The following is a 15,281-nucleotide window of genomic DNA, read 5'->3' as shown; positions in this document are numbered from 1 at the left end:
CATATGTAAGGTTGTACCTGAAATACTGTTAGAAGACCAAGAATTCTCAGGAATTTACCACTGTCCCCAGTCTTTGATAAGACTGAGCATCCATTCTATGAAGATGTTACCTGTTGTGACTTTTAATGGCTGTATATTTTGGCACAAGCTTTACTTTATACTGATAACACCAGCAACATAAATTTCTCCTATTATTTTCCAAGGCCAGACCTTGGGAAAGCAAGACACAGAAATGCCACCATAAAAACATAATGGGAAATTTCCAGGACTCAAAGTAGCAGAGGTTAAAAGACAAACACGAAGGCCCTGTCGAACAAACAACAGATTCAGATTTTTTAAGGAAGAAAGACCAGGCTGAGAGAAGAAAGTTTCGAAATTAATGCACTAAGAAAGAAAACTGTCCTTAAAAATAGCAATGTAACCAGATATGATTTATTGCTTGGAAGTGTAGTGTTTTAAATTTGCTAGCAATTGCCAACGTGTTTCAAGCCCCTAATTTTATAGGCCAAAAGTGATTTAATGCCTGAGCTAGAACCCAGCTCTCTAGGTTCTGGATTCTAATTTTTAATGCTCTCATCACACCATGAACGCTACTCCTTCCATACACAGGAGGGATGCCAACACAGGGCTGGCAGAATGTGTGCCCTGGAGGAGTCCTATGGAGTTCCGTCCCATCCTGGAGCCATTTGATTGGAATGCTCCAGAATGGACCTCTACTGCCTGCCTATGAAAGACCCTGGGTGTTTGGAGTCAGCCTCACCTCAAAGACAAACCCCATCTGGCTGTGGACAGAGAGGAAACCCAGGTCTGTCTCTATCCTGCTTCCAGAAGAAACCAACTTTGGTGTGGATGGAGCAGACCCTGTGCCTAGTAAGGACTTTGTGACGCAGACATCACTCACCCCTTGAGAGGCAGTCACAGGGCCCACAATAATACTAGCCACATTATTTAAACACGTTTTTTGAGTGCCAGGCTCCATGCTAAACACTATCGCTACACACACACACACATATTACAATACACTTATGTATTATATATTCTCATTTAACCCTCACCATAATCCTGTAAGACAAGTACTCTTATTCCCATTTTACACATGTGAAAATAAGCATATAGAGGTTTGGTGACCTGACCAAGGTCCCATAGCCAGTTTGTGGCACATGCAGGATCTGAAGAGTGCCTGTCTGTCTCCAAAGCAAGTAACTTTCTCTTCCAGTGCTGCTAAGTCTGCCACTTGCCACAGCCACCTCAGTGAGAACAGCAAGGAGGTGGCGGCGACCTTCCTCCCCTGGGCCGTGGGGACACATGGCCTGGGTTGAGTCCTCATTCTCCCACTCACTGGCAGTACCTTGGCCCCGCTTTCAGCCTGAGCCCCGGGCTCAGTCACATCAGTGGAAACAGCTCCCACCCCAATCGCTATGAGGCTTAAATGAGGAAGACTGACGGGAGGTGGGGGCCCTCGCAAAGCACAGAGGGCAAGGCAAGGCCACCGCTGTCCCGGCCAAAGGCAGCAGCACAGAGGGCTCCCCTGTGGGGTTATTTCCCTCTAGCTTCAACGAGGCAGTCTGGCAGCAGGGAGTGAACAGGATTTATACTCTTTTTCTTCTTCTTCTGTTTTTTTTTTTTTTGAGACAGAGTCTCACTCTGTTGCCCAGGCAAGAGTGCCGTGGCATCAGCCTAGCTCACAGCAACCTCAAACTCTTGGGCCCAAGCGATCCTCCTACCTCAGCCTCCAGAGTAGCTGGGACTACAGGCATGCGCCACCATGTCCGGCTAATTTTTTCTATATATATTTTTAGTTGTCCATATAATTTCTATTTTTTTAGTAGAGATGGGGGTCTCGCTCTTGCTCAGACTGGTCTCAAACTCCTGAGCTCAAACGATCCTCCCGCCTCAGCCTCCCAGAGTGCTAGGATTACAAGCATGAGCCACCGTGCCCGGCCTATTCTGGTTTTTAGAAGTTTAGGAACACTATGTAATACGTGCATTCTTTTAAAAATTTAAAAATTCAAGCAGTAAAAAAAAAAAAAAAACAATGAAAAAGAAATCTCCTTTTCAGCAGCCTTCTAGTTCACCTTTCAGAAGGTACCCTCCCATCCAGAAATACCTTATGCATACACAAGTGTGTGCATGCCCCTCAACACAAATGCGGGTACGTATTCCATTTTTATGCTCGTGAAAGTATAAGCATGCTTTTTTTGCTTAACATCACTTAGGTTGTTTTGGTCTTTTGTTATTGCAAACAAAGCTGTAAGAAACATGTTTTCCCATCTGTCTTCATGTACAATGTCTCTAAATCACACAGACCTGGGCTGTAGTCCCAGAACTAATTACCTTTTTAATGGTTTTGGGCAAATTACTTAATCTTGGTTTAATTACCTTCAGAAAGATGATAATAATGATGGTAAAATGATTCAGAGGGCTATTATGAATTACTATGAGGATTAGATGAGATAATAAGTATAAAATACCTAATATCATGCCTGGCAAACAGTAAGCTCTCAATAAATATTTGCTTTATTTAAGGTTCTCAAGGATGTTTTTGTGTTTCAGATGAGGCATTTCCTAGTTCTTAAGATGTAGACAGAGGAGATGCCCACCTCTTTCAGGTGGGCTTGCACTTCGGGACATGGCAGTCACAAGTGGCTAGTCCCAGATGGCATCACTCCCACTCTCGGTGACAAGACATAATAAGGCTCAGTACTAGTAGTACCTTTCTCAGAGTGGCAAGTCTTGGTGGGATACCTCATAATGGCAGCACAAGCTCTGTACTCAGATAAAGCACACTGTTCTTCAAGAGGACTCTGGCCAAGCCAGTCCACTCCCATGCCCCGATCAAACCATGCTGGCGGTGTCCACCTAGCACTGCATTACCTGCCCACACCATGCTGCTCTCCACCCACCTAACCAACTCTGCTTACCTTCCAGACACAGCTCCTGCGCTGCCTCCATGCCAACTTCTCTTAGGATTCTAGTCCCCGACAATCCCAGCCATCTCGGCATCTCTATGTGTACCCCTTGTTTGGACACTCTGCTGTATACTTATCTATCCTATTATTTCACCGTTCTGTATGAGATGCCCACTGCTTCAGTACATTTCTAAGCATTTTGAAGGTTAGAGAACCTTCAAATGGCATCACCCTTCTGTGTCCCCTCCTTCCCTACCAGAAACTATGTTTCACACTGTGCGTGCAGTATATACTCAGAAAATATCCAATGAATTGCACTCTAAACAAGAACTCACCCACAACCGAGTTTTTAGTGAAAGAACAGAAGCAATAATCAGCTTTGCAGCCGGCTTCCCCTGATGTTTGGCACAAGGAACACCCCATCACTTCCATTCTGATTCATGGGCAATCATTGGGATAAGAAGCTCACATGATCTAATGAGGAGGTAAAAAAAATCCTCCCTCCTACCCTCTCTCGCAATCTGTAAATTTAAAAGAAACAAACATACTAAAACTTACCCTGAATTTCTGTGATTTAGCATGGTGTAAAACATCCTGGTAGTGCTGGGCATAGTCTGGGTCCACATCTTTGATATTAGAAGTAGGTAGCAGCAAGGATTCTAAAGTCTTGAAAGGATTCCCTTCATCAATAGCTTCATTAATGTACCCTACAGCTACAATTCCTAGAAAATGAAGAAAGTTTTCCTTTTAAGTCTTAGTACTTTATAAGTTCTCTGGTATCATCTATTGCAGAGCTAATAAACGAATACAGCAGTCTACAGGATACATCAATATACAAAAACCCATTATGTTTCCATATACTTATAATGGGTTATCTGAAAATGAAATTTTAAAAATTCAATTCATAACGAGTCTAATTACAAATACATTTAGGAATAATTGAACAAAAGAAACAGAACAAACACATAGAGATGTCCCTTGGTACATGCAGTGGATTGGTTCTAGGACCCCATGACATATACCAAAACCCACACACACTGAAGTCCTGCAGCCAAGCCCGTAGAACCCATTTGTATGTACAGCCAGCTCTCCATATAAGTGGGATTTGCATCTGGTGAATACTGCAGTTTTGATCCATGGTTTGGTTGAAAAAAATCCATGTGTAAGTGGACCCATGCAATTCAAAACCAAGTTTTTCAAGGGTCAACTATACACTGAAAATTATAAACCATCACTGAAAAAGGTTAAAGACAACTTAAATCAATGGAAAGACATGCCACATTCATGGATTGGAAGATTTAATATTGTTAAGATGGAAATACTCCTTAAATTGATGTACAGATTCAATGCAACCCCCATTAAAATCTTAGCTATCCTTTTTAAAAAGAGAAATTAACAAACTGATTCTAAACTTCATATGGAAATGCAAGAAGCCAAAAACAACCTATGCAATCCTGAAAAAGGAAGAACAAAGTTGATGGGCTTTTCCCAATTTCAAAACTTACTAAAAAGCTACAGCGATGAATACTACATGGTCACTGGCATAAGGATAAACATATAAATCAATGGAATAGAACCGAGAGTCTAGAAATAAGCCCTTACATTTTTGGTCAATTGATTTTTGACAAGGGTGCCAAGACAATTCAATGGGTAAAGAACAGTCTCTATAAGAAATGGTGCTAGGATAACTGGACATCCACATGTATCATATGCATAAGAATGAAGTTGGATCCCTACATCACACTATATGTAAAACTTAACTCCAAATAGATCACAGACCTAATTGTAAAAGCTGAAACCATAAATCTTTCAGAGGAAAGCGTAGGAGTAAATCTTTGTGAATTTGGGTTAGACAATTTCTTTTTAGCTATGATGCCAAAAGAACAAATAACAAAAGAAAACAGATAAATGAGGCTTTGTCAAAATTAAACCTTTTTTGCTTCAAAGGACACTATTCAAATAAAGTGAAAAAACCTATGGAATAAGAGAAAATATCTGCAAGTCCTATATCTAATAAAAAGACTTAAGTAAATAAAGAACTGGGTTAGAACTCAATAAGGAAAAGACAAATTGCCCAATCTAAAATTAGCAAAAGACTTGAGTAAACATTTCTTTAAAGAAGATAGACAAACGGCTAATAAGCACCTGAAAAGATGCTCAACATCATTAGTCCCTAGAAAAATGCAAATGCAAATCCAAATCACAATATGATACCACTTTGCACCCACTAGGATGGCAATAATAAAAAAGATGATAATGTTATAAAAAAGACAAACAACAAGTGTTGGTGAGAATGTAGAGAAATTAGAACGTTGATACATTGCTGGCAGCAATGAAAATGGGGTAGTCACCTTGGAAAATAGTTTGGCAGTTCCTTAAAATATTAAACACAGAATTATGTTTAATAATTTAAACATAAATTATGTTGATCCAGCAATTCTACTCACGTTCGACTAAAGGATAAACAAAATATAAATCCATAGGATGGAATATTTTTGACCTAGAAAGGAATATGAAGTATACTGATACATAATACAACATGGATGAACCTTAAAAACATCTTAAGGGAAAAAAACCAGACACAAGAGTTCACATATTATAAAACTCCATTTATACGAAATGTCCAGAATGGGCAAATCCATATAAACAAAATAGTTGAATAGTTGCCAGAGCATGGAAAGAGAGAGGAAAGGGAGTGCCTGCTAATAGGTATAGGATTTCTTTTTGTTCTTAATTTTTTAAAGTTTATTTTTATTTTTTTCTTTTAGAGACAAGGTCTCACTCTATTGCCTGGGCTAGAGTGCAGCTTATCGAAGCCTCGAACTCCTGGGCTCATGCGATGATCCTCCTGTCTCAGCCCCTTGAGTAGCTGGGCCTAAAGGCGCACACAAGCACACTCAGCTGATTTTAAAAATTTTTTGTTGAGTTGAGGGTCTCAGTATGTTGTCCAGGCTAGTCTCCAACTCCTGGCCTCAACTGATCCTCTCACCTTGGCCTCTCACAGTGTTGAGATTATAGGTGTGAGTCACTGTGTCCCTCCCAGGGTTTCTTTTTGGAGTGATGAAAATGTTCCAAATTTAGACAGTGATTATGGTTGCATAACTTTTTGTATATATACAACCACTGAACTGTATACTTTAAAAGAGTGAAATTTATGGTATGTGAATTATATCTCATAGCTGTTATAAAAAGGGGGAGGTATAACTTTGCGTAGAAGCAGCAGCAGGGTTGCTAAATTTCTAGTGTAACCCTAGCTTAGATGTTAGGTAGTAATGCTAAAATATTATAAGGTGAAAACACAGAATACCAGAACTGGAAAAATTTAATGTAGAGATACACAGAAAACTCAAGTAGAGAAGTTTGGATATACATTCTATTCTTTGGATAACTACTTTACCACTCTGTAAGGATGCCAAAACAGATATTAATAGTTCCCTATACAGTGTTAAAGAAGAGTAAATGTCCAGGTCCACGTAGTCCAGTGCTGTCCAACAGAACAATGATGATGAAAATGTGCTGTCCAACATGGTAGCCATTCGCCACATGTAGCCAGGGAATACTTAAACTGTGGCTAGTATCTGTGAAGAACTGAATTTTAAATTTTATTTAATTAATTTAAGTGGCCATTTGTGGCTAGGAAGTATGGGTAGGCTTCATAGAAATAAACACAGTCATGCTATTCTGGGATACCTTTAAGCTGCAGTCCCCAATGCCTGGGCCGTGGACCAGTACCAGTCCTCGGTGTGTTAGGAACTGGGCCACAGAGCCACAGCAGGAGGTGAGTGGCTGACGAGCTAGCAAAGCTTCATCTGTATTTACAGCAGCTCCCTATTGCTCCCACCACTGCCTGTGCTCTGCCTCTAATCAGCGGTGGCATTAGATTCTCATAGGAGCACAAATCCTGCTGCAAACAGCACATGCAGGGGATCCAGGTTGTGCGCTCTTTATGAGAATCTCATACCTGATGATCTGAGGTGGAGCTGAGGCGGTGATGCTACTGCTGGGGAGCAGCTGCAAATACACATTACCATTAGCAGAGACGTTTGACTGCACCAGGAACTAGTTTCATAAATGTAACACACTTGAATCCTCCCCAAACCATCCCGCCCCATTCCTCGGTCCATGGAAAAATTGTCTTCCATGAAACTAGTTCCTGGTTGGGGACCACCGCTTTTAAGTTTCAAATATGGATAATTAATTTTACATATTATTTATATACTATTAAGTGGTAAAATAATATCTGAAGTTCTAATTCATGGATGTACAAAAGGACAAATAAGCATATCCTCTAGTTTAATTTTCAACCACCTCTATCCCACCGAAGGATCTCAGAATATAGATTATAAGATCCAGAAATGAAAAATACAGAAGTCAAGCTATGGAATCTAAAAATTTTTGCAATTCTAGTAAAACAGATCTATTTGGAGGCCACTTTCTCAATATCACATTTTAAAAAACTTACCACCCAGTCATAACAATATAGCATGTAGATACTATGTATACACACATACACATTTAGATACTACACACACACACATATACACACACCTACCAGGGAGCTTTTGCTTCCTAGGTAAGTGCTGATGGACAAAAACTGGTAAAGAAACTAAACATTAATATAGAATAATATTAAACATTAATATAGAATTTGACCCTAGAATATAAACATGTTTAAGACCAAACTCATTATTTCTCATTTTGTCAGTTATTTTTTTCATCAAGGAAGATCACAATTCACTTTACAAATGATATATACCATGATATAGAACAAACACTTCTAGTTTTTAGCAAGTATCTCCACCCTGACATTCATATTAAGGTAAAATATTTAGCTAAATATTGCCTGAGTAGATGACCCCATAACCACTACTTGCTAAGATTTACCAGTAAGAATAAAGAAACAATCAAAAACTCCTAGAAACTGTTCCAGATTATAATACTTAAATAGGTTTGAAAAGAAAAGCAAAAGTATTTCTCTAACATGAAAGGTACGTTATCTCAAAATACTGGGAGAACTCTTGAAAGTCTAAGCACTATCTGTATAACAAGGTATTATCATTTCACCCTGTAGGATATGAAAACTGGAGGACATGGGATATTTCATGTCATCCTCTGGACACCCCCTGGGGTAGGCTGTTTTAAATACCTTTAAACACCCCATCCAAAAATGGTCCTAACAGAACCAAGTCTGAGAAAGAGAATGTGTGTTCGTAATGGCCGATCACCTGGCAATGAGTGCATTCCAGCTGACTTGATTGAAATCACCTGCTTAAGTTTTTGTTTGGTGTGTTTCTAAGAACACAAGCTGCTGAGGTCACAGTAAATGACCTCATAGGAGCTGAAAGACCTACCCAGAAGCCCCCTGGGCACCTTCACATCACTTCCTCTGTTTATTAAGTAAATGAAAAATCCCATCTGAAGAAAGATTGCTGAGCCTCAGCCCATGTTCCCACTTCTTTAAGTCAATGTGTGATACTGTAACATTCTAGACCGTCGAGAGAGTGGGCATGCTCTTAAGAGTTCATGTATTTGAGACAGCAGATGAGATGACCTTAAAAAGAAGGTACTTACCAAATTTAGCAAAAACTCAAAGGAAGAAAACTTCTTTACCTAGGCTACACAGTTAAAATAATGCTCCCCTATGGCTCTATTGGAAAAAGTAAACTCTTCAGTAAGAATTCAAAGCATCCAAGTCTGAGGAAATGCATTTAGCAGATTTTGTATGAAATTTACCTTCCGCATTTACCATTTTCCGCTAGCTGCAGACGTTACCCATGTCACAGCTCAGAAACAGGATGAGACCTTGGAGCTCGTAGTAGAACGGGGTGTGTGTGTGGGGGGGGGGAGGTAAGAGTAACGCACTTTCAAAATGTCCATGGAAAATTCTCAGCTCTTATGATTTAATTACTATATTGTACAATTCTTGCCTGTTCACAACAGTGCATTTTTAAAATTTTTACCTTTTAAGCAATTACCTAAACATGGTATTGAACCGACTACTTCAGGAGCTTTAAACAAAAATACCTCATTTTGACAAAAAAAAAAAAAATCCAAAAAACCAGATAAATACTCCTTATTATATTTCCTAAATTCCAGAAAGGAAATATTAGCATCTGAAATAACTGCTCTGCTTATGGCACATGCCATTCATGACAAGATGCCTAAAAGAAATGTTACAGTGGCCCTGTGAGATGTCCCAGAGAGAAAAACTTGGCTGTGCTCTTGCCTTGACAGAATAAAGCCACAGGCACCAAATAAGATTTCTGCTTAAAAACAAGCTCTACCTACAATAGACTATTCTCTTTAAGTTACACAACGTTACTTGTTTTTCTTTTCCTAGTAAAGCAAAGACTTTGAACAAAATTGGCATCCCTCCCCCCCCTTTTAATCAACATCAAGTCTACAACCGCTTGGCACTGAGAACTAACACGCTTTCGCTTGTGTGAGCAGCACATACAGAAATAATCAAAGCAGACTGGACTGTGGGCTATAAAGATGAATTAACACCATTTGCAACAATCTGGATGGAAATGGGCACCATTCTCCTAAGTGAAGTGTCTCAAGAATGGAAAAACAAATACCACGTGTACTCACTATTACACTGGAACTAACCAAGGAGCACACACCTACATAGAGGAAAGTAAAACTCAGTGGAAACCAACCGGGGGGAGGGGGCAGGAGGGGAGGGACAAAAACCTACCTAATGAGTACTATGAACACTATTTGGGTGATGGGGCACAACTTTAGCTGAGACTCAAGCATTACAAAAGTGATCCACGTAACCTAAAACATTTGTACCCCTTTAATATTTTGGAAAAAGAAAGGATTGGGAAAAAAGTTAGAAATCAAAGACAGGACACAATTGTTTTGCCTACCAAAAGAAAGAAGTCCTTCCCTTTGGGTGACATTTGCCATAATACCAAAATCACTGCTGCAGGAGACTCAGAGCGTGGAGGGGAAGGCCAAGGGGGAAGGCAGGATGTTGGGGGACTGGGGCACTGAGCTCTGGGAGCAGGACACATGCAGCAGTGGCACTCCCCACCCCCACCCTGATGATGTTGAACATCTGTTCAAACTAGTGTTTCCCTCTGGACTAATATCTGGCAAGAACCACAAGTGCTTAAGCCAACGTGTTAGAAAAGATCTAGCTGGGTTGTGAGCAAGCCATCTGATTGCAGCAATTTCAAATGCCTCTCTGAAAGGAAATGCAGAGAGGCAACAGAAAGCTGTGTGGTCCTAAAAGAGAAAATTTAGATTTGTGTACAACTTGAGAAGGACAAAATTAAGAAAGTGTCCAGGCACCAGTATAACAGCGGTACATCCATGGTACATTATGTCAGGGTAGCACACCTGGATCCTGTTTTATAGTAGGGGCTTAAAGTGAGATGGTTATAAAGAAAAAACAAATGCAGCCTTGATTTTTGGCCCAATGCTTACAGGAAATAGCAAAGAAAAAGAAAACTGTGCAAATAAAATTAACTAATGAGTCATATGTTTTATCTGAGGAGTGATTGTAGTATTTCAAATTTAGATATAGCATTGAAAGGCCAGACCTAAGATCTTACTGAAACACACTAAAACAAAACATTATAAATTTGTGACGTAAGTATCTGCCTACTCTGTTAACAAGCTTAGAGCAAGTGGGTTGGAAAGGCAAAGCTGGGGTGTGGAGGGGAAGCCAATGATTTTAGCAATCCTAATCCACTGCTGCTGACAAGTCCCAGAGCTCAGAAGCCAAAGAAGATGGGATAGGTTTGTTTTTATGATGGAAAAGACAGCTTGCAGCTTGAATTTGGTAATTCATGATACCGAAAAGCAGTGAATATATAGACTGCTGAAGTTACATAGTTTCTCATTCTTCACTCTGTTTTTATAAGCACAAAACCAATGATAAGGAGGCAAGCTGGCATTCAAGAAAGCGTGTTTCTAGGCATTTCTTCTTGAAGTTGGACTGCTTTTATGATGATAGCTCATAATTTCTAGAAATACAGCCAAGTGCCATATTTGTGATCATAAAGCAACAGATGTGTTCCAATTTCTTCATTCCCAGGGCAGGGAAGTGTATCATATTTCATTAAAAAATGCCCAAATGAAAGGTCAAAATAGAATTGAGTGCTCAAAAAGCTGACTTATTTAGAGTAGCTGTCTCTAGGTACAAATAATAAGAAAATATTAGGACTTCTATTTATGTATTTGTATTCTATCCTTTCATATATTTTTGTATGTGCTTTGAAATGTTTATAATATGTTGGTACAGTAGCATGGGCATAGACTTTACATGTAACTGTCTACAGCCATACCCTTGAAAGGGCCTGATCTCCTCTGATCTCGGAAGCTAAGCAGGGTCGGGCCTGGTTAGTACTCAGATGGGAGACTTTATATATAAGTAAATATATTCATATTAGGGGGATGTGCTCTCGCAGGGTTCCATGAGCAAAAACCTTGTAGTTCTAATCTAAATAATTAAGTTGTCCAGATACCTTCTTCTTCCCCATGCTAGAGAAGGAAAGTATTCCATAACTTACGGTCATTTTCTTCTTGAATTTGAACATTAACCATATCGATACAATTCTGAATTTCATTCCAGCTTAAGTTATCTTGTCCTTGGGATAAGGCTTCTAGTTTAATGGAGAGTAGTGAGTTTGCATACCTGCAGAAGAGAAAAACAATCATAATGTCAATCAGAGACATTCATCCTTCATCATTCATGTTATGTACCTTAAATACGATGCAAGGCCATGCAGATGTTATGAGATTAGACAAAGAGTAGAAAGGCAAAACTGTCTCGTGCAACTTTGTCAGCATACACCAAGCTCACTTGTACTAATGGCGTTTTTTTCTTAAAAGCATTTTCATGTACAAATTCTGTTCAATGAAAGTTCCTCAAAATCCAACCTTATACCTAACCTCAAACAAAACGAGAAGCTCTCAACTCTACCAAACTACCTCCCCCTCCCCACCCCAGTTACTGATTTCCCCATCCTTTGCATGTCTTGGTTCTGCTCAGTTCCAGATGATAAAATTCAGAGCTATCATGGCTCTCAATATTTCCATCATAAAAGATCCTTTTAATAATTATTTCTCTTGTCCCTCCCCAAATCTAAGTTTTGAAAGGCCTTTTCCTTTTGAAAGGCCTGTAACCCCAATATAGCTGGGGCTGCCTTAAGGCCTACTATGCCCATGGAGGAGTTAAATTAAATGCAGTTCCAGAAACCCTGCTGAGTGACACAGATCTTCACTATGTGTTTCCTTGAAGAGGTGGTACATGAGCTGAACCAGAATATCCCAAACTCCCCCTGCTCATTTCTCCAAAGGCTCCACGGCAGCCACACAAAGGTCTCTTTCCTGTCCCTCACCGCCAAGGCACCCTCCCACCTCACGACCCTCGACTCTCCGCACCGTGCATCCCTCTAAAGCACAGAGTCCGTTTGACGACTCCAATTATTTTTTTTCTCTTCTGCAGAAATTTCATGGAAAAAATCATCCATACTGATATATCAAGAAACTTTTATTTCCCGATGTCAATTTTTCCATTTAAAAATCACAGAACACATGGCTAACAGCCAAAAGCAAAGGAACTCAATGGTTTAGCTTTACATCTTTAAGGAAATAAAGAACAATCCCCTGTCTACCTACTGATTCACTATGCGGTTTGACTTGTGAATAGCTTCCAGGGATTTCCTAATAGCAGAGGTTAAAAGGAGTACCACCATAGTGAGTCTAAAAACTGTTTTCCTGGCAGTGACAAATTTTCTCACATTTTTGCATGCTTCAAGGTGCCACTGAGGTGTCTTCCATAGATAGTAGCTTCAGAGAAAAACATTCCATATAGGAAGTAGTGGGGATGATTTATTGTCTGTAACTGAATGAGGCCTCACCAAGGGCAGATGGGAAAACTGGCTAAATTTTGTGTGTGAGATTTTTACCTTACCAAGAGTTACAAACCTAAGAAAATACTCCACTACACTAGCAATATGCAATAACCAATACTGACCACAATAACAATATGGATAAATGCCAGCTTTCACTGGCTAGCATCCCTCATGGACAGGGACCATTCTAAAAGTGCAAAGTCCTTACGAGCATTTCATACACTTAAAGTCTAAATGATAACCCAACAGGGGTAAAACGAGAAAGTTAAGAATAAACAGTATAAACACAGAAAAAGATACAACTACTCATCTTTTCTTTAGATAGGAACAAAAACAAGCTAAAGGGAAAAAGAGTTTTGGAGTAATACAAGAGAGCTCCACAGGTTTTCTAAGTAACTATTTGTTTCCAGTAGTGAGGATATCAACTTTGGAAAAAATATTCCATACCCTACCCCAAGAGGTCTAATGTTCTTCCTTCTTACTCTTTCCTTGGAGCTCTCCTCACCTCATGCTATGGACAGAGCAAGGCTACTGGTCTAACAGGCCGCGGAAGCTTTAAGATTAACAATTGATTTCAGCAGATGTTTAGTAAGCACTCACTACATGCAAAACATGTGGCAGGCACTACAGGAATATTAGCAAGAACAAGATGCTGCCTTGACTTCCAGGAGCTTTCAAGGCTGGTGGGTAAGATGACAAAAACTCAAAAAGGGCTTAAGAGCAGAGTTCAGGAAAAGCCACAGGAGTAGAGATAGTCCCCTAGGAGGGTCCGAAGGGAGGGGAAGTAGAAGGAAATCGCTACAAAAAATTTAAAAATTAGCCAAGCATGATGACATGTGCCTATAGTCCCAGCTACTCAGGAAACCGAGGTAGGAGGATTGTTTGAGCTCAAGAGTTCAAGGGTGCAGTGAACTGTAATCATGCCACTGTACTGGACAACAGAGTAAGACCCTGTCTCTCTCAAAAAAAAAAAAAAAAAGAATCTTTTTTTTTTCTGAGCAAAGCCAACCCAAGAGTGGAAGCTATAATGAATAGGTAGAGACTTTGCAAGAATTTGTCAAGGTGGTCTTGTCTAGCACTCTTATGCTACGTAGAACCTACACTCCAAGCGGAGTGGTCCTGGACACAGCAGTGTTTCTCAAACTTGATAATCTACATGCCTGGGCTTCCAGGAACCCAGGTTAAGAAGCTGACTTTGGAAATAAAATGCTAAGGGTGTGGAAGATGACCTGGGGCCAATACAATTGTCAATGTAAGAACCAAAGTACACCCCAAAATCTCATGTCAGTACAGGGCCATTTGGGTGATCCAGAAAGTGCTTAAATCAAATTTTAAAAAATCAAAACACGCACATTTTTAAAGTTTTTCATAGAGAACACTTGAACTCTGAGGCTGTATCTATAGGTCCCAGCTGACAACCACAGGTATAAATGTGATTCTCAAATCAAGTGGGACCACTTCCTTAAGGGGTATTTGTAAATGGGGCAATGAGCATTTTTGATAATCAAAATGGGTGACTGGGTGGGTCAGTGGGGGGGGCGTTACTGTCATTTACAGGGCACTGGCCAGGGATCCTAAGTAATGGGGGCAATTTTGACAATTATCTCACCAAGATGCCCCATTATCCTGTAAGCTTTATGAGAGAGTGACTATCTCTGTCTTCTACTCTAGCAGTAAGAAGACAGCAAAGCCTGATTAGGTAAGAATGATTAATGAACAAGGAGAAAAAGAGGTAGGATGATCAATTTGCAGGTAACTACAGAAGCAAAGGTGAGAAGTCTAAGTGAGGATGGTTGCGGAGAAATGGAAACATTTTACAGAGCTATAACGCACAAAGATCAGCTACTAACATTGGGAGAGGTGATCAGGCTCTTCACAGTACAAGGGTGTCTGGCAGAGGAGAACTCAAGTTGAGTGTGAGGTTTCCAATCTTGGAGAAGAGGGTGGTGCCATTAATAGAAGCAGTGGAGGTAGGAATAAACTACCTTGGAAACAGACTCTGAGGAGTCCTGTGCATACCAGATGGCCAAATTTAAGCCAAACAAGAGCATTCGTTTCTCCAAGAAGACTAAAAACAAGGAAAATCTATTGTCCTTCCACTACTTTTTCCGCTATTCTCTATGTAGACAAATGGTCAAAAACTGTTTAAAATCTAAATCTCTTTGATTTTTCTTGTGCAAGTGTACATCACCCAAGAGAATTCAGCCAACCTATCCACTGGAACAGTTCCAGAATCAGTCTCTGAAAGGAACTTGTGTCAAGACCTGCACAGACATCTCCCCCTGCTGGCCACAAGAATCCAAGATTCACTTGTTTTAACTCGAGCTTTTGTCTTAGTGAATCTCTAAGTTGGCTCCTTATTCTGGCCCTTGCATTGACTTTTCTCTTACATCCACTAGGGTGTTTTATGATACTATCAACTGTACTATCTAGTAGCACATTTCAGAGACATAAAAATTACATACTAAATTGAGGTTGTTACCCACTGCCATGAGGCACT

The 15,281-nt window shown here is 40.0% G+C and overlaps 1 protein-coding gene across 3 annotated transcripts in view; it reads right to left on the bottom strand.

Annotated features, from left to right (window-relative positions):
• IQGAP2 (IQ motif containing GTPase activating protein 2) overlaps window positions 1-15,281 on the bottom strand; it is a 275,611-nt gene that overhangs the window by 90,678 nt on the left and 169,652 nt on the right. For 2 of the 3 annotated variants that reach the window (XM_012738346.2, XM_012738345.2), the window contains exons 12-13: window positions 11,435-11,559; window positions 3,468-3,631 (exon numbers count right to left, since the gene is read on the bottom strand). In XM_012738346.2, coding sequence (XP_012593800.1) covers window positions 3,468-3,631; window positions 11,435-11,559 — 289 coding nt within the window. Of the gene's footprint in view, window positions 1-3,467; window positions 3,632-8,134; window positions 8,225-11,434; window positions 11,560-15,281 lie in introns of those variants that run through there. The other variant, XM_076008132.1, reaches the window with a different exon arrangement.

The sequence above is a fragment of the Microcebus murinus genome, chromosome 11 (assembly GCF_040939455.1).
Source record: "Microcebus murinus isolate Inina chromosome 11, M.murinus_Inina_mat1.0, whole genome shotgun sequence".
Taxonomy (NCBI): Eukaryota; Metazoa; Chordata; class Mammalia; order Primates; family Cheirogaleidae; genus Microcebus; species Microcebus murinus.
The sequence above is the reverse complement of the archived record's forward strand: the minus strand, read 5'-3'. Positions and strand labels throughout refer to the sequence as shown.